The sequence below is a fragment of the Anser anser genome (genome assembly GCF_964211835.1).
Source record: "Anser anser genome assembly, chromosome: 4".
Lineage (NCBI taxonomy): Eukaryota > Metazoa > Chordata > Aves > Anseriformes > Anatidae > Anser > Anser anser.
Genome location: NC_139724.1, coordinates 21,648,545 through 21,672,512, shown reverse-complemented (window position 1 = coordinate 21,672,512; position 23,968 = coordinate 21,648,545). Strand labels below are relative to the sequence as shown.

Here is a 23,968-nt window from a genome sequence, read left to right as displayed (position 1 = left end):
TTGTTGTATACATTTCCCTAGACATCTGCTACTGGCCCCTGTACGAGGTGTTATGTTAGATGGTCCATAAGAAGGTACAGGCATCAGACAAATATTTTCAGGTTTTCTGCCATCGCTCTTGATCCCCTTTTTCTCGTTTTCCCTCTCTCTGGCAGACAGGCATTGACTATTGACCCATTTATAGATAAGAAATTTCTATGAGTAACAGATTATCTCATAGACCTGCCAAACTTTGTATTGAGCATTACTGAAGGAAACAGAAATCAAATCCAGGAGTTCAAAATCTCTGGGTATAATAAGTACCACATTTAGGGTATTACGAAGTTTTCTAGCCTGTTAAGAGCTCCAACTAGGATTAGTAACATGTTGTTCTCTCTCAGACAGTAAGAGGCTAACTTGCAGTAACCTTTCACAGGTGCACAGCATTCAGAACTCTGAAAGCTGTTTATTTAAACAGACTGGTAGAACTAAGAGTTTTTACAATACCTGTGGGGGCCCCCAGTGTCAGTAGTGTTTTGGGTTATTTTTTCTTTTTTCCTTTTTTAAATATTATTCACATATAGTTAATATTACACTAGGTCTGCAACACTGGTTTCTATGTTGGAAAAGTGACTTGAAAAGTATTCTCTAAAGACTTCATTAGCTGAAGAAATAACCATGCAACGAGAAGTTATTGTGTCCTGTGACATTCTCACCACCTGCTACAGTGTTCGTGAGAGGAAGAAAAAAAAGCAGAGGAATGACTGCTTCATTACTGCTAGTATTAATTAATACTGTGTTTCTATCTTTTCTAATTGCATATTGCTTTGTGTTATGTATGTGAGATAGCACTCATCCTTAAGCCTACCTGTAAATAGGCGACCCCTAATAACCCTACTCATGGTCATTTTTCAGTAATTAAACACTTACCATGAACACGTTCTTGCAGTGTCAGAACTACTCTTCCCACCTTCTAAAAGTGTTCTGATAAATGATTTTATAGGAACCATATGATTATTCAAAATACTTATTAATTCTGTTAAAAGACTTATATGCCTGATGAAGACCTGAAGGGACCACCATAACATGTCACCTTTTAAAAAGAAATCAAAAGGAAGGCCTCCAGGGAGTGACCTGATGTGATTAATTACTAACAGAAACAGACTAGGAATTTGGAGAAATTGCGTACTAAATATGGTGTTACGTTCAAAAGGAATACAATTAAATGCATACAGATTGTCATGCAACAAGTTTTGACCTATTTATTAACATAAGATTTTATACTGCCACATTAACAAACTTGACAAATACTACAGGTTCTTGATACAGATATATGGTTCTGTTCCAAAACAAAGCTGTCACAGAAATAAATATAGGGAGTTCTGTAATTTGGCCCACTTGTTCCTCAGTCCTTTGGTAAGATCTGCACTTTTTGACATTCTTGCCCCTCATCCATTCAGTCTTTGTCCAAGCTCCACCTCTACTGTTACTTTCTACTCGCTGGACCTGACACTTGACACAACAAGGATCACAGAAGGGACTGAGATATTACTGAAAAGCACAGGGTCTGGAGTGCCATCCCTTGGGGACAGTGGTCAATGGATCAGTAATTTGTAGAATTATGACTTCTTTTTTTTTTTAACCCTTTGCGAAAGCATGGGGATGGGTGCAGGTGACTACATTAGCAGAAGACAGGACACTGATGTAGGGCTGATGCTGCCCTCAGCCCTTCTTCCTCTGTGTGTCAGAGGAAGAGCTGTTGCTGTGGTCAGGGCAGGAAGGCAAGGATAACATGACCAGATTTCATTGGCGTCAGCCTCTTCAGACTGCAGTCAGGAAAAGGGAACAGCCCCACCTCACTAATTTGTTCTCTGAAAAGGGAGAACTGGGCAGTGAAGCTGGGGCCTACTCAGCCCATCTACAAGCATCACAAAATCTGCCAGGGCAGGCCAGGGAAGCCCCTTTCAGAATCTCAGAAGCACTAAGCTAATCCAACCCATTTTCCAGTTCCTCCCACACTGCTCCAAGTCTGTTCAAATCTCAGCAAGAACACCGGGCTGTTTCTTAAGGGACAATCAGAACAAGAGAAATTACTTTCAGTGTTTCCAAATGTCCAAGCTTTCTAGAGATTTGGTGTGTGACACAAGAATCGAAAAGATATCCATGCAGGACAAGAAAGTGAGTGGCTGTAGGTGGAGACTGTCTCCTATAGATCCCCCTTCCAGTTGAAGCTTCAGCTTTGCACTGCCAGTTGGGAAAGAGAGCATCACACTTCTTCATAGTGCCTTATCAAGTTTTGTGCTGTCAAAATAACAGCTTCCACAAAAGTAACATTTGCCTGAATATGTTCAAGTGTTCATCTCTTTAAAAAAATGACGAAAAGCTCATAATCCTAACACGACAAAATGTTGCTAACAGTTTGTTTCATTTTACACAGCAGGTACTCTTCAATTAGAGTATACTTTTTGCCACAGCACATATTTTATCATATCTGAACCTGTATAAATATTTGTAAGCATATTTACTGAATATTTTCTCTATTGCTTAGAGGTTTCTATATTTGCCAGTCATTTTAATTTAAAACTCTCTTAATTGGAGACTGGTTGTCAAATAGATGTTCTTAGATTACAGTGGAGACAGAGGGCATAACAGGAGCACAGCAACTAGCATTAGTGGGAAGACTTACGTTAATAGGAGAAAAACATAGTACTTTAAATGATCAGTGAGAGGAAACAGTGCATCATCAAATCCTTGCATTCATCTAACAGTAACAGAGGGCACTCACTTTGACACTGAAAGCCAGAATTCTGTCTAATTATTAGGCAGGTTCTACACACTGTATTGAACACAAAGCTTTAGGAAGAGCTTTTAATAACATCTTAGTAAAGTAGGTATCCAAAACCTTTCTCCTGTGTGCACAGAAACATCCCCATTCCTGTCACTGACTGGCAGCCTGGAAAGAACCAGTTCCCACAAAGCAACAAAAGCCTGATTTTGTGCTGTGAAAGATGGCATCCTGCAAAACACTAACTACTTTCTGACATAACAAGGCCATACTACTTAACTGTTCAAATATATTCTGCAGCTCGAAAGAAAAGTTCTAATCAGTTTCAAAACTCTCACAAGGAATGTGAAATATGGGTACAGGCAATCCACATCAGGATTCCAGTATTGTACAAATGCAAACATCTGCATTCTCTAAGGTAAAGAGAGCACTACCTACCACATTTTCATGCTTTCTTTCAGTAGCAGCTCAGATTACACTTAGGTACGAGTAAATTCCTTGGTTTATTTTTTTTTTCTTAAATCAAGCATAGCCTGTTTCTTAACACTGAGCTGAACAGAAGCCATACTTCAGGGTGCCGGTTAGATGCTTACAACGTACCGTATATTGCAGCAGACACAGATAACTGAGACACTAGGGAATTTCAAGCCAACAGGTTTCAAGATGCAGTAAAATTTAAGAGTGATGGGACTTGTTTAGCCTTAAAAAAATAAAAGTTCAAAAGATTACTGTTATCAGTAAGTGCACAGGGGGAGGGAGAAAGGAAGAAGCAGCATTGATGGCACAGAGTAAGAAACGCTAAAAGAACAATGCTGGCATACACAAGAATGTATAAATTAACGATAAATAAATCTAGCATGGAAAGAGGAAGTTTTCTAGCCATGAAACAATGAAAATGATCAGAGCTGTGGGGTCAATGTACCCATCTGTTCTGCTGGAGCTCAATAAATTTATTATAGGATCATCTAACACACTTCTGCAAAGATAGCCTCTGGGCCCAATCCCCTGCTATGTCTGTGCTACTAAACACAGACAGGGCCAGGGACTGACCCTTGGCCCCGAGGCCAACTGGCACAGACTGGCTCCTGCTCCTCCTTCTCGGGGCTCCAGCAGCACTACATAGCACTTGGCCCCAGGTTTCCTTGCGGCTCCACATCTCCAGAGTCCCATGGCAACACACACATATTTTGTATGTTCAAAGTGCATAAAGAAATGAGATGGCTTTTTTGCAGCCCACCAGTGGTATTTCCACAGCATGAAACAGAGTATGCATTGCATATCCCCCAGTATGGCCTGAGGGAGGGAGGAAGGTTAAGCATACCATCTCAGCAGGCTTTGCATGATACGTCCATACAGGATGAGACTTTTCTTACCGCCTTTCTTCCACCCTGGCTTCTGGAACAGTGTCTGAGTGAGCCATTTGCAGAGAAACACCCAGGCTTTGTTCTGGAGAGAGCCAGTCAGGGTGGTCCAAAACACCCTGTGAAAAAGTTAGTTGATGTTTATGCCTAAACTAATGCAGTACGTAAAACCAGGAAGGAGGTCAGCACTCAAATTCAACGCCAGTCCTTTCCTGTAGCGCCAGAGACGCATAAAATAGCTCTAGAAGGCATCTTCCAGGTTACTGTGGTGGTACATGCACAACTGTCATCAGCTTTACCCAATAAGTTACATTGCAGCTCTAGTGAATACAGTGCCAGCATTCCCATGATAAGCTAATGGAGCACATAGTAAGATTGTATCGTCTGCGAACAAGCTAGTCAGGAAAAGTCAAGGATAAAAAGTTCAATTTACACAAACGCTGTGATGATTAGTAAAAGCAGAAAGGAAAACATGACAGTTTAATGAGATTTTAGCAGCGATTCTATGTGTCTCCTTGCATCTACCAGAATTTTTTAAAGCAGAAGATTATTTTTTTTATATATATACTTGTCTGGTCTGTCAACTGTGCTATCAAGATTAATAAGAAACTGCTAGAGTTTAAATGATCTGTGAATTACAAAATAGGTCGTTTATTCATCACAGCAGACATTTTACGTTACAAAGTTGTGATTTTTTTTAATGAGGTGAAGACTAAGATTCTTTGGGGGGAAGGGTGCTACTTAGACCAATTCCTAGAAAGGAAATCAGCTCTCCAGGCTGTTAGATTGGTTAGTGCATTTTTTAAACGTGTTACGAGGTTTTTACATGCTAAAACATTCTACATCTTTTGGAGTCAGCGTTAACTAAAAATAAAAAAATTCTCATGTTATCTCCTGCTAAAATTCCCCACAAATCCATACTTTTTTTTTTTAGTTTAAGTTGATCAACTTTATATTAGAATGCCCTGTTTCTGCATCTCTCCTGGAACATGCTTACATCCCAAAGACCACCCACGCTGATCTTAGTTCAGAACTGAGACCTAACAGCAAGCATTACGACTCAACCAAAATCAATATTCTGTCTTCAGTACTTTGTATTTAATCAATGGGCTAATGCTTGTTTCCACACCCTATAAATAAAGAGCAGTCATACCACGCTGTACCGTTATGGGACCTTCATTGTACGTAAAACCACTGCTGCTGTGCCTTAGAGCAGATGTTAGAATTTGGCAGGAGCTGGCCCTACCATCAGCAATGCATCTCTTATGAAAAATAATATGAAACTGTATCAAGTTTAAGAGTTAATGTTAGAGGTTTTACAGCAAATTGGTAAACTGAATAAGGACAAGTACCGGAGTTGTAAGAACTCAAATACAAAACTGATTGAGCTGAACCACTGCATATAATCTTTCACTTCAATGCTACAGGAAACTGGAACATGTAATGTCAGTGTTTAGAGAGAGCTTTGGATGAAACAGGGAATTTCAAAACTAACACAAGTCTAATTTCTGTATCACATCAATTTTTAGAAGTTATAAAAATAAAAAATAAAAAAAGTAATTAGTAGGCAGAGATAAATACTGTATACTGGAGGTGTCAGTATCTTTCCAAAGGCCAGATTCTGGTGCTCATTTCCCCACACCAATGCAGGCGGAAAGGGAGAGTTTCTCAGGGCTCTTGTTCAGCTTTGTGACTCTTCCCCCTTCCACTCCTGAGCCCAGGACAGACTATGATGCGGCACAGCACGAAGGAGCTCCTAATACCCATTTTTCCTACTCCACTGGTCTCATCCCACAGAGGTTCAGCAGGAGCTGGTGTGAAAGCAGAAAGATGAAGGGGGATGGAAGACAGAATGCACTCCCTCCTTCCTTATCAGTCCTAACCACAGTTCCTGCCCAACATAAGCTACTGAGGGCCACAAGGCAGCTCCCAATACCATTTCCATGCCCAAGAGGCAGTCCTCATGGAGTGAAGCCTGAGGCAGTCCACTGGGTTATCTTCACTGGCTCCTTCAAGCCTGTGGCCCAGAGGGGCAACAGTACAGCCTTGTACCACCGATATTCATAGAGGACCCTTCAAAGCAGGCTTGCAGAAGGCCAAACTAAGCCTGCTGCAGAGGCAAAGACCGGATCCGAAGCAGCACTCACCTATATTTACCATGAAACTGTCATTGCTCTTCATTCATTCTCTCAATTTAGTACATGTGAACCAAATCATAGGTTGAAATGAACAATGCAAGTCACTTTACCTGTAGCAGGGCAGATCTACTGCATACCATATAAGACAGAGGCATGGAATGACAGAATGTGATATTTCAAGACAAACAAAATTCAACTCTTTCATAATATGCATTGTCTATGCCATGAACATCTGAACACTGGAATTTCCAACAGCCACTAGAGTTTACAATTTTAATACCGCTACTTTAGACGCAATTATTTGTTTTGCATGTGCACACTCTCAGTAATTTCTGTGGAGACAAACACACTGAAACAGCAATCATTTGCATACACTGTGACTGTGTGCTGATGAGCTGCATTCTATTTACAAGTTTTCATTACATAATCCAAACCAGCTAACCATTCATGAATATATTTCACGAGGAATTCAGTCCTTCATGAAGACTTTCCATTTACTTTCACAGCTGTGATTTTTATCCTGACATATCACACGTGCACATTAACAAAGTTGGGTGAGTGGAAGAAAAACTGACTGACATTTTACCAAATGAACTTTCACAGACACAGACATCAAAAGCTTGATTTGTCAACCGCAAGATGCCTTACCATAAGGATATTTTGTGTCTAGTCTATGTGCTGCTGTTCTCGTCCAAGGTAGTACATCATCGCTGCAGCCATTTGGCATCCCATTGTATCCAATTCCAACAATCTTGTTTTCTGAATTTACAATGCAGGCACCAACCTAGATAAAATAAGACTTATACAGTATCAACAGCATGAAAAATAATGTATCAACAAGCACAATAAAACCTGAACCTGAAAAGCCAGTCCTACAAATGTAATTTAAGAGATACAAGCTTTACCCTGTATTAAGTCGCACTGTCTTGAGCACAACAAGGCTACGATAAGCAAGGCCACAACTGTACCTAACTGGCAGAGCTTGAAAATAAATCAGGGCAGACGCAAGCCTGCTACCCTCTGGTTATGCAGTCCCCAAACCAGTCTGCCAGCACCATTCCTTGCCTGGCTACAAAGTGAACCACGTTCAGGGAGCAGAACCAGCACAGAACTAACTGTACTAAGTGTAGGTTTTCTTGTAGTTTAGCTCCCCAAACTAGCAGCAGGAGCTAAAGAAAACGGATGGAAGATAAATTAAAATGTGGTAGTGCTGACCTACAGATAAGCTCACAAACCTCTGTGGCTTGTTTATGCAAACATGCACCAAAATAGCAGACCATTTAACTCCCACCCCTTATTACTTTTATTAAAGTCTGCACAGGAGCCCTACTTTTAGGGTGATGAACTGCCCCATTTTTACATTTTCTGTCCATATTTTATATATATTGAAACAGCAACAGCATTAATTTTACTTCATACAATGTGTTTATTAACCAGCACTTGGGTAACAGGAATTTAGTCCTAAGTAAGTATGATTCAGAGAAGTGAGAGCCATAACGTACAGAAGCCAGCAAGTAATTGAGCAAGCTGTTAATATGCATTTTAATCCATTGCTTTGTTGGGATTTTTTTCCAGACATTTGTCACACAAAAGAAGACTAACAGTATGACTGGGCCCCGCAGAACAGCATGTTTCAGGAGAGGTTATCTATCAACTCCAACCGATGTTCAAGTGCAAGAGAGGCACATGAAAGAAGTAAAAAATGGAGAGACAGGCAATGAATTGGAGGGGCAAGGAGAACTGGAAGGAGAAACCAAACTAGATGACAACTCAAATCAACCCAAGAACAAACAACTGGGAATTTTTATACTCTTACAGGTGAGGAAAAGGAACTTGCTGAGATGCTGTGTCTTAAAAATTACAATCTAAAATTTCAGTAGTTACATCCTCCTCTCACAGTAACTACATTTACTAGAAAAAGAAGAAAACATCTCTTCATCTGAAAGTTAAGATGACATAGAAGATTTACAAAACTCCAAGCTGCAAACGTACACACAGAATTATACACATGAGGTCAGACCCAATAAGAGAATTTCTGTAACAAAAAGTGCTGACCATGTTAAAAATTCAATAGCTATATACTGAAATAACTTTTAATAACAAAGCCCTGAAAGTGCTACTTGTGCATCTGATGTGATGTGCAACACAGATTAGGTTATGTTACTCTTATGCATTGCCTCCTTACCTGAGAACTTGGATCCTTGCTTCTTTGTGCTGACAAAAATGCTACGGCCATAAAATATTCAGGCCATTCCAAATAATCCTCTCGTTTTCTGCAGGATGCTTCATTGCCAAAACTACATTTTATGGGAAAAATACAAACATCAGTAAACAACACGTATGTACAGTTACTACAGACCGTATTTTTTAAATGTGCACAAGTTTAATTTAACCAGGATCAGATTGTGGCTAAGACCACCATGTATTCACCAATATTTTAGCAGTAAAATAGTCAGTGTTATGTGCTTTCCAAGAACTTATATATGCAACATCTCCATTCAGGGGAAAGGCACCCAAGTGAGGTTGCAAATTTCAGTTTTAGATAAGAAGGCTGAGCTATTCAGAGCACTGAGCTATTCAAAGACAGAGCAATTTATCCCTGATAGATAACGCCTTGTATATTTCTAAGATCCAGGTATATCATGTACTGGCATTCTTTTCGCTCAAACAACATAATCTTTTTTTATGATGACTGTGCTAACTGCAAGCCTCTAATCTAAGCTATTTTGTACTTCTGCCTACGACAAGTGTTCGTTAGATTTCTATTTGGAAGCTTCCTGTGCAGGCTTTCCTTTCTGTCTGTACAATTATAGCCGTGAGCTTGCCTCTCAATGCAACACTTACTGGCAACAATCTGACCTTGTAAACTATTCTGATAGGCCCCTGCTAAGTTGCTCTTGAGATTATGCCCTTTATGAAAGCCTCCTAAAAGATGATACGAGATAGATTGAAGAATTTTTCCCTTAGAATATATAAGCGTGGCATGAAAAGCAGTTTCTTTCCATACTTTTTGGGGGTTTGTTTGGGGGAGGCAAAGGGGATGTGAAGAGGCAGAGGGGATGTGATTCATCACTTTCTCTTGCCTCCTTATGGTTGAAAGGCTGCTTGGACAGCATAAGAAAAAATTCTGTGCTTTCCAGTTCAAAGAGGGAAAAGACATCCCCCTCTCCCCTCCAATATACTAAAGCTTAGCAGATTTCAAGGAAAATATTGAATCCAAATGAGCTTCCCCCAGATCCCACTTACCATTGCTACACTTGAAAAACAAAGTGATGTCACAATTCTAACAGCTCTCCAGTGATCCATGGAACATCTCAAATACAAGACAGTAAATAGCCTATAAAAATACAACGGGTGCAGTACTTTTCTTCTTGGGCCCCTCTTACCAAGGACTACAGCTTAAGATATTTTAGGAAAAAGAGGAAGGAGACTGAGACACCCTTCTAGCAATGTTGAGCCATGCAGAAAAATACTTCATAGGCAATTGCAAGTAGCAAGACATCTTGTAGCCACTCTAGTACCAGCGCCTTCCAAGCACAAACATTAGAAGACAAATATTTTGTTAGTTGTGGTTTTTATAACAAAAAATATAAGAATCGCATGTATTTGAGGTTTGCAGTTAGCTTGTCACACTGAGGTTACACTATTTATTGAAGAGATTGCTGGTACATGAATGATAAAACTACAAAGGTGCTATCTACTAAAACTAAATTGCTGCTTTTGAGTTGTTTGTATATGACACCTTACAACTAAGCAGTTTTGGCTTTTCCGTGGAATGAATGAGAATTATCACTGAGGCCATCATCTCAGTATAAGGTGGGAGAAACGTACATTCTCTGTGCAACCAGCACACCTCTCACACTGACAACACTGTAAATAGTGTGAAAAACTGTCAATTATGAAAGCACACAAAAACGTGAATGCCCAAACTGGCCTGAATCATTTCAGCTAAAGGGTTGGAATGGTATCCTACTAACAAAGAATAGTGTTCAGAGAACAAGTTCACAGCAGAAAGAAAAAAATTTAAGGCTTGCCTTACTGGTCTTGCCATTTTTCCATACCAAACTGAACTTTGACAGGTTAATTAAAATGCGAAAAAAGTACTTAAGCTGATTTGAGTGATTATTTAAAAAATGTCACAAAAGCAGGTTTACACAATCCAAAACACCAGCAGACTTCAAACGATTACTCTAATACATTCCAAACTAAGTGACATTCACAATGATGTCTTCAGAGAGTCCTCAGCAGAGACATTTAAGACTCAATGCAGAACTACAGCAAATAAAACATTCTGAGAAAAGCTCTCCAGAAAAACAATAGTACTCTGAAATAAGAGATCCTGAGGTCTCCTTTTGTTAAATTATCCCCTAGCAACCCTAGTTATTCAAAAAAAAACAAAAGCCCCTATTTACTTTTCTTATAAGTACAGAACGCTATGTAAGTGGAAGTCCCTCGGAGTACCAACTTAACACGGAGAGGAGCATATCTGAAAAATGAGCAGAAGGCTTACATCAAAGGGAACATAAAAACAAAACAAAAAACCCCTTACTCAATTACTTCTACTTAACATCACAATGATTGGCTAGATAATTCCCTCAGCTCAATGCACAGGAACACAGGAGTGTGAAATGGATATAAAACACTTCATTTCTGATTGAGCAGAAGCCAAGGACTTGGCTAGCACTCAAGCACACAGAGGAAAATTAAGTTTATAGATTTTGGGCTGCTGGTCATCCTCCTCACACTCATTTATAAGTTCTAGAATTGCATGAATAAAGGCTATTCTAGAAAATATGATAGCTGGCTGTAAAATAAGCAAATAAGGTTTATCCTCGTGATAATTCATAAGAACTTATGAATAAAAGTAATGGGAAGTAATAGCCATGAATATAACACCACTCAAGAAAGAAGAAAAAAAAACTTCAAATTCTACAGTGATTTATAGTCTGCAGGAAAGTCTGCATAAACTGTATTTCAAAGGCAAACAGAGAAAAAGATTCTGTAATTAAAGGACATTGCCTCTGTTCTCAGCTCTTTTGCATCCATCCAGGCTTCAAGCAAACTGTAACACGCTGTCTCAAAAAGGAAGAAGTTTCATTCAACTACTAAAAAATAAAAAGTCTTCCTTAATGAAAGATGTAGTCGAGGATCCTAGAACAGAATACACCATTTCAAAAAGATTTATGGTGGTCAGTTACACAACAATGTAGTACAACTCAGGAACAACACGGTATCAGGCTATTTTTTTTTCCTCTCTCTTTTTTTTTTCTCTGCTGCTTTCATATTTGTGATATCATGTGCATTATACTCCAACTATAACGTTGGTTTTTTTTCTTCAGGATGGATTATGCTCCTGAAGATCAACTATCAATATTTTGTCACTCAACTTGCAGCAGTTAGGGTAAACGAGAGGGAGGGTATTTAAAAAAAAAAAAAAAAAAAAAGCGCCTTTAGGCACAGTCTTTTTCCCCCAAGGCCACGTGGGATACATGTGTTTGATGGCTTCCAGCACTAACTCCTTTAGGGCTCCCCATTTTGTTTGCAACTGGTGTTTTATCAAGTGGGCCTGTCATCCCGAGGCTCGGCACCTTTCCCCCACGCGTACTGGGATGCAATCGTTACATGTTCCTCACTGGGAGACAAGTTTTTGAGAGAAATAGAAAACAAACCTTCCCCACCGAGAAGCGATACTGAAAATCAACTACACCCCGATTTTCCACGAGCCCCCCCCCCCCATACCCCTAAACGCAGGCGCTTTCTAGAAACACCCAGCCCCCCGCAGCACCCCGCGGCCTGCCCCCGCGGCTCCCCGGCCGAGAGCCGGGCCCAGCTTCCTCGAAAGCAGCCGGCCCGGGCCGGGGGCACCCCGCTTCCACCCCCTCCGGGCCGCGGCCGGCAGCCGGGCCGCAGCCCCCGTGGCCGTGCCGTGCCCGGGAGGAGGCGCTGGAGCCGTACCCGTTAACGTGGCCGGGCCGCTGGGCGCTCATCCCGCCGCTCGCCTTCGCCCGTTGGCGCCAAAGCGGGAGCGGGCGGGGAAAGGGGCGGGCGGGGAGGCGGGCTGCCCCGCCGCCATGTCGCGGGGAGCCACCGGGGGCCTGACAAGTTCGCTGAGGTGTTTAGGCAGCTGAACGTGTATGTAGGCCACGCGCGAGTTATAAGTGCGAAATAAATGTGTGTGCTCGCGTGGTGTGTTTGTGTTCTTCCGGCCGGGGGCTGCCCACTCTGGATGTTTGGTCGCCTTTATGGAGGCACTCGAATGGGAGCAAGTTACTGATGTTTGCGCTTACGGGGCTGTGAGACATCACAAGGAGCCTCCCCAAATCCATCCGTGTGTGTCCAACTCATTTCCCACTGTAAACAGCGACAGGTGCGACAAACTCACTGATGCACAAAAGAAAAATGCCTTTGAGGGCAGCCCTGACACAAGTTTGAGCACACGAGTTGTGCAGCTTGCACTGTACTGTTGTCCTGAACGCGGTCACCAGACACAGCTGAAATAACTGTTTCCTGCAGCCTCATCAAAAACCATCCTCTTAAGCTAAGACGGCATTTCTGGGAAACTGGGCACACAGTAGTCTTAACCCAGAAGCTGTCCTTAGAGTCCCCACATGCTAACTAAATGCATAGGAAACTGCACAGGTGAGTATACCAAGTGATGTAAAGTACACCAACATGTGCTGTGAGAAGGTGGCCAAGTCAAGGATCCCACCATGGTCATAGCTATTCTTGAAACCATCCCAAAAAAGAGAGGCAATGGTGATCAAAACAGAGATATGCATTGCTAATACGTTCATATTTAGATCGCTGCATCAGCTAGCTGTCTTTTTTGTTGTTGTTGTTAACAACTGACAAGCCATCAAGAATGAAAATGTTACCTAATTTTACAGATAGTCCTATTTAGTTGTCATGAGAAAACTTGGCATAAGCAGCCTGTTTTCTAAGTTTTTCAGCCCTCAGAGTGGAAAACATAATTATTTTGGTTTGTAACAGTTCTGTGTTCACAATTTCATACAGACAACTAATGTTCATGAAAAGGAACAATTTAAATGCAAGAAAAAGAAAAGAAATTTAATGAAAGTAGCATCAGTCAGGAAAACATGAGTCTGAAGGTGAAATGAAAGGCCTGATTATAGCTGATCACGAAGAGAGTTAAAGAGCACTCATTTAATTAATCTGGAGAAAAATTTAGCATAATGCAGTTCAAAAAGTTTGCTACTAACTGTGTATGTGTTTCTGCACTCTTGAAGTATGAATTAAAATTAATAGTGCTACGATTGCCTATGCCATATTTATTATTGTTCATAATTAAGATTCTGAGGGCAAACCATAACAACTACTAACTTTTCAAAAACAGTGCTTATATGCTGATCATATGCAGTGAATGATGGATTTTCTGTTCTGTGAACACTGATTAAGAGTTCTCACAAACTATTCCCTGCCTTGAATTTATGTTTTCCAGCTTCCAGGACACTGTGGTATAAACATAGGGTTGCACTGAGGGCAGTTAGCTCGTCTTCCTACAGGTATGGGGCAAAGTCCTGCAGCCTGGTCTGTTCACTAAGACTTTTTTGGTGTCTGCCTACTTTGTAGCCCCTCTGCAGCTAATTGTCTGAATCCTCATCTCCACTACCTTTGTCTTACACTGTGATCTAGAAGCCTATTTGCCTCCTTCATCTGTCTCAGGACCATTCAGATCTTTGTGATAGAATTGGAATGCTCTAACTCAAAGCCCCTGTTAAGAAAGGCATGCACTCAAATAGGCTGAATTTCATCTAATTTTGTATCTGACACTTTAGCCCTTCCTTAGACATTCCTTGTTTGTTCCACAGAAGCAGGATGTATATGAAAAAGCATGGAGTACCTCAGGTACTCTTTTATAGTTTGGTTTTTTTTTGTTGTTGTTGTCTCTGATTTCATAGATGAAAGCCCTGAGCATGGAGTATCATGAACTTGCTGTATAGATGTCAATAAACAATCTGAGCTGATACAAATATTTTAGATGCTCTTCTTAATGAGAAGCAATACAACTTTGAAATACATGCTAAATGTATAACCATCTGTCAGGATATTTATATTTTTAGCTTAATGCTTAGGAAATGATCATCTTCTATCTTTTGTCAGTTTTGATAAAAGCAAACTAAGTTGAGTTTGGGGTTTCGGACCCTCTCCAGGTTTCAGACTCTCTCCCCATATTCTTGCTGCTTGCCAACACACACTTTTAACTTTGTTAATGTAGCATATACATAAGTTTACTCAGAGAGTAGTGTTTGCTATTGGCCAGGTTATGGAGCATACAGTTTGCTAGATGACCCTAAAATCAATCTCAAAACTTAAGAGAAAAGTAAAAAGAAATTGCTAATGAATTGTTGCTTTTTTCTCTAATAGAATAATGTTTTCAGAAACTAATTACTAGATTTAGAAAAAAAAAAGTCAAATAAATACAACAGTATGTCTATATCTGCCTATTTCTTTACATCTTGTTCTTACCCGTCTTTCAGAGAAATACATCTAGCTGACAGGATAATTTTCATAGTTAGAGAAGGGGAGTCATTTTTAGGTGTCTCATCATCCAAATATTTTTCCAAATACGAATTTCTACTTGGGTTAAACTTTTTCTTCCGTACTTGCTTAGACACTGAGAACACACTCAATGCAAATGCAGCTGCTCATATATGCTGAACTTCTCAATTTCTATAGCCAATTTAATCGTGAATTTATGACTTCCTCACTGATCAAATGACATTTGTATCAATGTAAGGCTTTGTTCTGTGAACAAACTCCTATTGATGGAACCCTCTTGCTGGAAGACCTAAACAGGGTTAGCTGCAACAGCTTGTTAGTAAACCAGCCCATTAATAGAATGCAAAAACCTGTTAGATTTGTATAACATATCATTTTGTATAGGGAGCATAAGCATTTCAGAATTGCTACAGGAGTTTTAAATTATTACCATCCTTTGATCAAAACTAAGTAGGATGATATTGTGATACATTTGGTGCAGGTGAAAGCCTGTTGCAAATCCACTGTTTACAAACTCAAGTGCCAAAATTCAGGATGTCAGGTCTGTGTTTAGATGCCTACAGTTACACAGATTTGTGAACACAGAATGCCAAAAACACTTGATGCAGTCAGTAAAACTGTGCATGATGAGCATCTCTGACAGAATCCATGCAATACTAAGGTATTTCTGTGATTTTCAAGGCCGAATGGAAATCTGTTCTTTTTTATTTTTAGATTTGCTGATTTGTATATTACCTTACCTAGGATTGAGTGCTAGATTTAAGTTTTCTTCCTTCCTGTCAAAGTCTAACACTATCTATTTTGAATATCACATTCTCTGTCCTCCAGACTCAAAATTTCCACAGTTTACCAACTCCCTAAATCCAGCTTCTCACATTGCTGATAGCAGCTAAGTGTCTTCTCTGAGATCTGCCTTTTATTTGCGCTTTATTCTCACTGGGGTCACAAACAGTCTTCTGTTCGATTTTTAGCATCACAGCTATTTTTCATCTCACCTAAAATTTTTAAGAACGTATGTTGTTCTTCCTAATTCTGACTGTTTGCTTGTTTTATTCATACTGACCATTCCAATATCGGCAAATACTCTCTTCCTGGTGTCCTGATCGCCTCATCATTACTCTGATATCAGTATATTCTCCAGCTAGATTTGTTCTTTCTATATCTTATTTGCTGCTGCTTTCTCTTTTTTTTTTTTATGTTTTTACTTATGACTCTGATCAGTCCTCTACTTTTTAAATTCCTTGTTCCATTCATACCTACCTTTGCAAGCCAAATTCCCTGTTTTATGCAAGGTGGCATAATTGACAGGACAGAGACAAGTGCTAGAAAAACAGGTGATACCGCATGTGATCTCTTCTCATACCTCTATCAAGAATAAATCCCAGATAACGTTGCTAGGTCATCCTTGGGAAAGTAAACTGAGATATAAAGTCTCAGACTGCAAGTCTTTTGGCAACCCTCATGTTTTTTTTCCAAAAGATGAATGACCTTCTTTGCCCACCCATACTAGTCATAATCACAGTTATTCCCTAATTAGAAGTGAGAAATTAATTTTCTGCTTTCAATATAATATTTCACTTTCTTGGCATGCTGCTTCTGTATTCAGCACCTGCCTACGTACTTCACAGCTTTCTATTTCTTCTGTTACCTTCCACTTATTATTCAAGGCTATTTTTGATAACTAAGAAGATTATTTTCAACTTCTGTACCTTCCACTTTACCATGATTTCCTATCATGATGCAGTGGCTTTTTACGTTACTTCCATGAACTTTGCCTAAGTCCCAAAATCTCTTACAATGCATCAACTTGTAGTAACTCTAGCTGGACTATAAGATGATCTGTACTCACTGCATCAGACACATTCTGAAGAAGGAAGTCTTTACTCTGCCATCACATATAAATAATCTTGAACACATGTATCCCTTCATATCTAGGGAACTGGCTTGCTTTACATAGTCTTTTTTTTTTTCCTCCTTGATAAAAGTTCCTTTTATGCTTCTCTTCTTTTACCTCAGTAGGTAGGTTTTCTCTCCATCTTTCTTCTTGTTCCTTTCAGTTTTTTCTTTGTTTATGGTAAGCTTTAGCTTTCTTCTATAGAGAGTTCTTCAATTTCAGTGTATCATTTCCTGTCATTTATCTTAGCTGTACCTTCAGATTTCATTGTTACAGTGTGATAATACTTATATCTTCATATAAGAGCTGCTGTACAGAATCGTTTTCTTACATCTTTATATGGGCTTTAGCATGGACAGTTTTAAGTAAGCATGCTAAACCCATCCTGTGGTAAGATACCAGTTACCTTTTCAGGTATCCTCTGGATCATGGTTAAAAAAATAGACAAGTATTTCAGGATTCTTAGATACACCTCTTTAGTTAGCAGAATTAAATTAAGTTAAGAGAAACAAAAAGAACTGCTGTTATCACCCTATTTTTGTCCTGTTCCTCACCTCAGTGTGAGGAGATCCCTTTGACCTATTTGCCTTCCAAGTTTGCCAATATTCCCATTTCCCCAAATACCCATTAGCACCAGAGGTATTTCCTGTCTTCAGTAATAACTGCTCAATTCCTAGGACAGAGCAGCAAGCGAACTGTGCAGCAGAAGGCACAGAGCCTTCATTTTATGACGTCCCAGCATTCGCTTGGCAGCAGGGCAGAGGGAGCCCAGGTGCCACTATCATCATATTATATGTGAGTTCTTTTCATCTATTCCTACTCAAGCTCTGGCTGTTTCCTAAACTCATTGAACTAATTACCGAAGAGCAGCTAACAGCCACGATGCTTTAACTTATCAATAATGAAAAGTGAGCTGGAGCTGTCAGGAAATACATTTGACATCCCAGCTTTGAAGAACAGGAACTCTGCGCTCCGTCTATAGATACGAGGGGAAATATAATCATTAGTAAACCTAATTTATTTTATAAGTAGAGTTGGCAGTGTGATTCCTTCTCAAGATTTCCTGGCACTTTCCCATTATGAGATTCTGCTTTTAGTTGTCTACATCAGACAAACATGATTTGTTCAGGCTGAAATAACCCAACCTGGGTATTTGTCTCTACTAACATGATTTTTTATCTTTCAGGTTGTATTCATATTAAAAATATATATATATATTGTACCTTTGAAACCATTATAAATGAAAGCATATTCACATTAGAAAGGTATTGACTCAGACAGCAAAAACAGTGTATGGTAAATGAGGAATTTTTAGCATGGAGCCACAGCAGCTTTGGGCTATAGAAAACATATGATTAGGTAAAGGATGCAAAAAGCAGGATGTGATCTTCTAAGAAGGAATCGTTAACAAATTCAAAGGTGGAAGGACTATAGATTGTGCAAAGAGAAGACAGGCATTAGTTACATATTTTCATTTTTTATTTTTCAAAATACAAGAGAGTATTGGTAGGGTTCAAAGTACTGAAGAAAAATTGTCTTTCGAGGCCAGCCTTCACAGCAGCCTAGGGAGATAAAGAAATTAAAATAACACTTGCACTTATTTTTTCAAAACTGAGGAAGCAAAGGGAATTGAAATGTGATATTCTTCAATTACAGGAAAGCAAACTAAGAGACTCTCTATTACTTCTACAAAAATTCCTATATACCCCTATAATAGGTTCTGTAGGGAGAATAGCAAGGAGAACTCTAAATCTCTCCACTGGTGTATCTGTCCTCAGGGGTCAGCATTTTTCCACAGAAGAAGAATGTCTTACACAAGCAAAATAAAAAATAGGCCAAAAATGATAAGAATTCTATGGATTTTTTGAAAACTCTTTACCCTTGTTAGTGTAACTTTTTAGGGTAAAAATGCAAAGAGCCTGTTAATTTGACCTTAGGTTTTTCAAAGGATTAGAAAATGGAGGTTTTTCTTTTTGGGTGATATTATGTGAGTTATTTTATTTGTGGATTTTGCATTAGAAAATTCTTTTAGATTTTGAATGGTGCTTCAGATGATCTGCAGTACAAGAACCTGAAATTAGCTAGCACCATGGAATCAATACTGAGCAATATTTTCTTTCTGAAAGAAATTCAGTCTGACAGAAAAAACTAAAAGCGGTTTAAGGAAACTGAGACTCTGGCTAAAAAGCTGGATACAGAAATTCCCTGTAAAGCAGTACAAATTAGTTGATGTCACCAGAGCAAGAAAACCATACTGACAGAATAAAATGTTATCCAGGTTCCAGAATACTTTATTATCACCACCTTAGGTCACTAAGCTTCACAAGCTATATCCATCAACTTTGATAGCAGTATATATACTCACAGCTGAAGCTAGAAGGTGCAATGCTTTCAAGTACTAATGATTTACATTAAGACACCTGGGTTCAAAGTCAGTTTATGACAAGAACAAAATGGGTTTGTTGGTCTCAGCCTGCTCTCTAGTGGACAATCACACATTAACCCAGTCCTGGGAAGAATCTCAAGAATTAGATTTGTTGGCCAAGACATAAGGTTAAATTCATATTCTCTGAATAACATTACTAGGAATAAAAATAAACTCTGTATCTGTGGTTTTTGTGCTATTCCAAAACACTGCAAGGTGAGATATTGCCATTAGCATCTCATAAATACTGTATTCAGTATTCTTGTTACCAGAATTTGAAAGGATACAAGAGAATGGGAAAAGATACGATGGAAGGCAACAAAGACAGTTAGATGCTTCCATGTTCAAGGAGAATGAAGATACGATGAAATACTACCATAAAAGATGTAATCCGTAATGTTTATGACTAGGTAAAATATTTTTCATTATTTACTCTTTTTTTGTAATACAAGACACATAGAAAAAATAGACAATAACGATTTTTTAAAAAATCTGATATATAATTAACCTACAAACTTGTGTCTGAAAGACATCTTAGAGATGAGAGCTAAATAGCACTTTTAAAAGACTTTGTTTTTTATATGAATAAAAATAATAGTAAGAGTTATGTTAGATAGCATTAAAATGTATGAGGGATATAACCTCTCATGATTCTACATATAAAACACACATAAATTGCTAGAGCTTAGGAAGAAACTACACCCACAGATGTTTTATTTCATTAGTATATCCCATACAGTGGTTACGTTCACTTCATCAGGCAGGCAGTAGAATGCTGGAGTCTTACAGTTGTATAGTCTGTGGCATTTCCTACCTTTCCAAGACAAATTCCTGAGTGACTCATTTGCAGAAATCAGCTGCAAAAAATTGTCAGGAACTCTGACCTCATTTCAGGTTATTCCCCTTTACATTGCTTAACTTTACATTAGTCAGGAAGATAACATTCATCGATACCCAAGCATTTCCAATTACAATCACATTCTGATTACAATCACATGCCAATTACAGAGGCAAAGCAAAATTTTATTGAGTCTCTTTTCAAAGCTTTTTTAAAAATATAAAAAAATAATCTTAGCTATCACTAACTTATAATTGACAATTACATACTATTTATATTATATATTATACATTAACATATATATACACTATATGTTAGCACCCACGTTTTCTTACAAAGTCTTGTACTTTTGTCATAGTCTAAGCTGACCATTCCATAATTTTTCATCAGATTACCTACCTCACCTTTTTGCAGGAATGCTAGAATATTTCTACATTTTACAAGCCTACATTTCAAATTCAAGACTAATTTAAAATTCAGTTCTTATCCAAATGGATCTCACGGACTGGCTGTTTACTGTATTTAGAAAGCTACATTTCTGGATTTTACAATGAAAAAAGAAAAAAAAAGCTGTCTTTTGAATTAATGATGTTATTCTGGTTCCAAATTTAGATTTTTTTTTCACAAGAAAACAGATTTACTTTCAGTTTTGCAAAGAAATGCAACTCCAGATATACTTTAAAGGACAATTTGTCAACATTAATTTCCATTGCTTTCTCAGTTGCTAATTATACTATTAGTTATCAAAGTTCTTCTTTCTACAGTGCTTTCATAATTACCATTTCTGATTATTTATTTCTAACCTTGTGATATTTGATGTTTTACTTAGAGGTTGAGCCAGTAAATGCTAGTGTGAAAATGTGAGCTGTCATTTACAGAAAAAAAATATTCTTTCTAGACTTTGTAGTTAAAAAGTGAATTTTAACTACTTTTACAAAGTAAGCCAAGTGAGTCTGAAAGTCCCTTAAGTCACAAGGCAAATGAAGAAATAATTTATTGGGGAAGGGAGCTGACTCATAATTTCTGCCTATGTGAAGACGACAATATGTTTCTGTGAGTAAATTCTTACTGCAAAATTATGTATTTATGGAATAGCTTGACAAGTGTAATTTCCTTGAATATAAAAAAAAAAATAATTAGAAATGTTAAATAGGACCTAAATTTGTCAAGCATAATGCAGAGGAATGGAATGGCTAAAATCTCATAACTTCAAAAGAATTTGAATTATGCATTTAAATTCAGACTTGTGGCGTGAACTAAGATAATTACCAGGAAAATAGCAGCTTTTGCAGTCAATAACAGACATTACATTGAGTTTGTCAATTTTTCTGAGCTGACAAATGAAAGATGATGGCTGCAGAAATGAGCTGCAGATTATATGAGAACTACTACGGTCCATAAGAGCTAATGCTTTTATTCTCAAAGCCTGAAGCTGTAAGGAATATTAATAAAGCTATTTGTATTTAGCTAGTTGTAGTGCATCAGGTACCTAGTAAAGAAAGGTTTCTTCATGGAAGTCTTCTGTTTCTACTTGGCATCCAACACAGCTTTCTAAAAATGTTTTTCCTCTCTATTCTCCTGATAATTCAACAGCAAAAGGACCAAGGAAACCCTGTCAGTAGTACCGACTGCTTGCACAGAAATTCTGTTGTACTCATGACCACTTGCTGGCAAACATTAATGCACAGAACAAAAATAAGTAAGATGTGCTATAGCTCAAAACAGATGTGCTGGAAATGGGATATAGTAAGTGATAAAGGAGAAATCCACCATAATAGTGTTGCCTGACTGCTAGAGAGCAAATAAATAAGTAATAATAATAAACAGTATTTAAACTATCCAATAACTTAATCTTGATTTGTTATCTTATAAAAGAGCTTCAACTATTTTATTTTCTGAAGAGCAGAGATCCATGCATATTAGAGGAGGAACATACTGTAACCATGTATATATATATATATATATATATTCCAGGGATATAAACCACTGAATGACAGCTCAGGATCAGCCAAAACTGATCAAAGTCTCAAGAATCTTATCTCCCGAACTTCTGTGGGAGCACACTGTGACAAGCTTATCTCTTTTAACCCAAATTTAGAATATGTCAGAATAGCTTAATCCTACATGTTTATTCTCACATTTGACTTTTTTTTTTTTTTTTTTTTTTAAATTAACGTTGTAAGTGGGACCTAAACTTTCAATTTTCTTACCGGTTGCCATCATTTGGAAAGTGCCATGGCATGGAAAAAAGTTCTAGCTTCTGAATTTCATCTTTCAGCTGAAATCTTTTCAGCTTTTTCTCAGCTCTTCTTCAAAAGGCTTCTGAGCAGGTTTGCAGGGAAACCTGAGTAGTAAGGATCCTTAGAACAGAAGTCTAAAGATCTAGCCTAGAAAGAAAATGAGACTATCGTTATTTTTACACCTCATAATTTTTCAAAGTATCATAATGCAACTTTCTTAGCAACGACAGAGATTCCCCAGAGCGGATGGCAGTTCCCTCACACCATAAGGCGTGGTACACTTGAGAGCAGCAGGCCGTCACCCTGAGCAGGGGACCCTCCGCCAGCCTGACTGGAGGCCGAGTTACCCGCGGCATGCACAGTCCTTCCACTGATATGAGGAGAGCCCTACACCCTCCTTCTGCACAATCTCATTAGTGTTCATTGTAATTGTCACAACTGCCCCTATGTGTGAAAGGCTTGTGAAAGAGCTGGGTCACTGAGCAGGCACCATGAAGAGCTCTCCCTGGTGCCTTAGCAGGGAGCCAGAGGCATGTGCTCCTATCTACTACAGCCCTACTGGGCAAAGCATCACCCCGACTACCATTGTCATTCCAGACATGGCAGCAGAGAAAGTCCAGTTACTCCCCACTGACATGGTCCCAAAACGGCAGTAAGGGTGCCACAGAAACTCAAATAGGGACAACCGTTCAACAAAACTTACAGTGGTTTGAGAGAAGTACAAGGCAGCTGGGTGGATTATCCACAGGAGTAAGGGGACAAAGTAAAGGCAGATATAAGCCTGGGAAGCCCTAGGGCAGCACATGCACATACCTCCCCATGTTTTCATTTTTTGGTTCTCTACAGAGACAGCTCTGAGGAAGGGATCCCTGCCAGCAATCTCCTAGACTAGAGCATGGTCAAGGAACAGCTAGGAGCTTACTCCTGGGCACTTCCTCACTATGGTTTTATTTTAATTCAAAAAAGAGCAACAAAGTAAGAAAGAGGACGTTTGTTAAAAGTCAGTCTCAACTCTGTACAGGCCCCAAAGAACCTACTTAAGGATTTGTACTAGAAATACATGCTTTCTCTTGAGAAGGACTTCAGAAAGGGCAAAAGAAAGCTCATGTAACTAATCGGCAAGGTAAGAGAGGTTGTTAGAAGCAAAAATACATCTTTGAAAATGCTGAAGTCATGTTCAAATGACACAAGAAGAAATAGTTACAAACTCTGGCAGGTTAAATGTGAAAATGTACCAAGGCAGACCAAAAAGCACCAGAAGAATAAGTAACAAAGGAATCAAAATTACTAATCCTTTCCTTTATGAAATACATCAGGAGCAGGAATTTTGCTAGAATATGTCAGACCAGTTGGTTTTCAGGGCATAAAAGAGTACTCAGGGAAGACAGGGTCATTGCAGAGACGCTAAGTGAACTCTGCATTGGTGTTCACTGTGGAAGGAACTGGGAAGATTCTGAAACCAGAACCCTTCTTGGCAGGGGACCCATCAGAAGATCAGTCTGAAATTGAAATTATTGTAGAAGAGATTATGGAATAAATAGATAAAGTGAAAATCACCAGGATTGTCTAGTATTCACTCCAAATTTCTAAAGGAACTCAAGGACGAAAGAGCTGAATTACTCACAGCAGGGTGCAACCTATTGCTTTAAATTGCCTTGCTTCTGGAAGGCAGCAGATGTGACATCAATTCCTTAAAAAGATTCCAGAGAAAATCTGGGGAATGGTAGCAATGTAAGTCTGACACGTGTATTGGGCAAATAACTAGAAACAATGATAAGGAACAGAATT

At 38.8% G+C, this 23,968-nt stretch overlaps 1 protein-coding gene across 2 annotated transcripts in view; it reads right to left on the bottom strand.

The window, feature by feature from the left end:
- Positions 1-22,303, bottom strand: part of DCTD (dCMP deaminase) — a 31,605-nt gene extending 9,302 nt beyond the window's left edge. Inside the window, exons 1-3 of one of the 2 annotated variants that reach the window (XM_083834851.1) lie at positions 22,151-22,303; positions 8,449-8,560; positions 6,912-7,047 (exon numbers count right to left, since the gene is read on the bottom strand). In XM_083834851.1, the coding sequence (XP_083690977.1) occupies positions 6,912-7,047; positions 8,449-8,560; positions 22,151-22,182 (280 nt within the window). In that variant the 5' untranslated portion in view covers positions 22,183-22,303. Of the gene's footprint in view, positions 1-6,911; positions 7,048-8,448; positions 8,561-12,218; positions 12,368-22,150 lie in introns of those variants that run through there. The other variant, XM_083834850.1, reaches the window with a different exon arrangement.
- Positions 22,304-23,968: the final 1,665 nt, after the last annotated feature.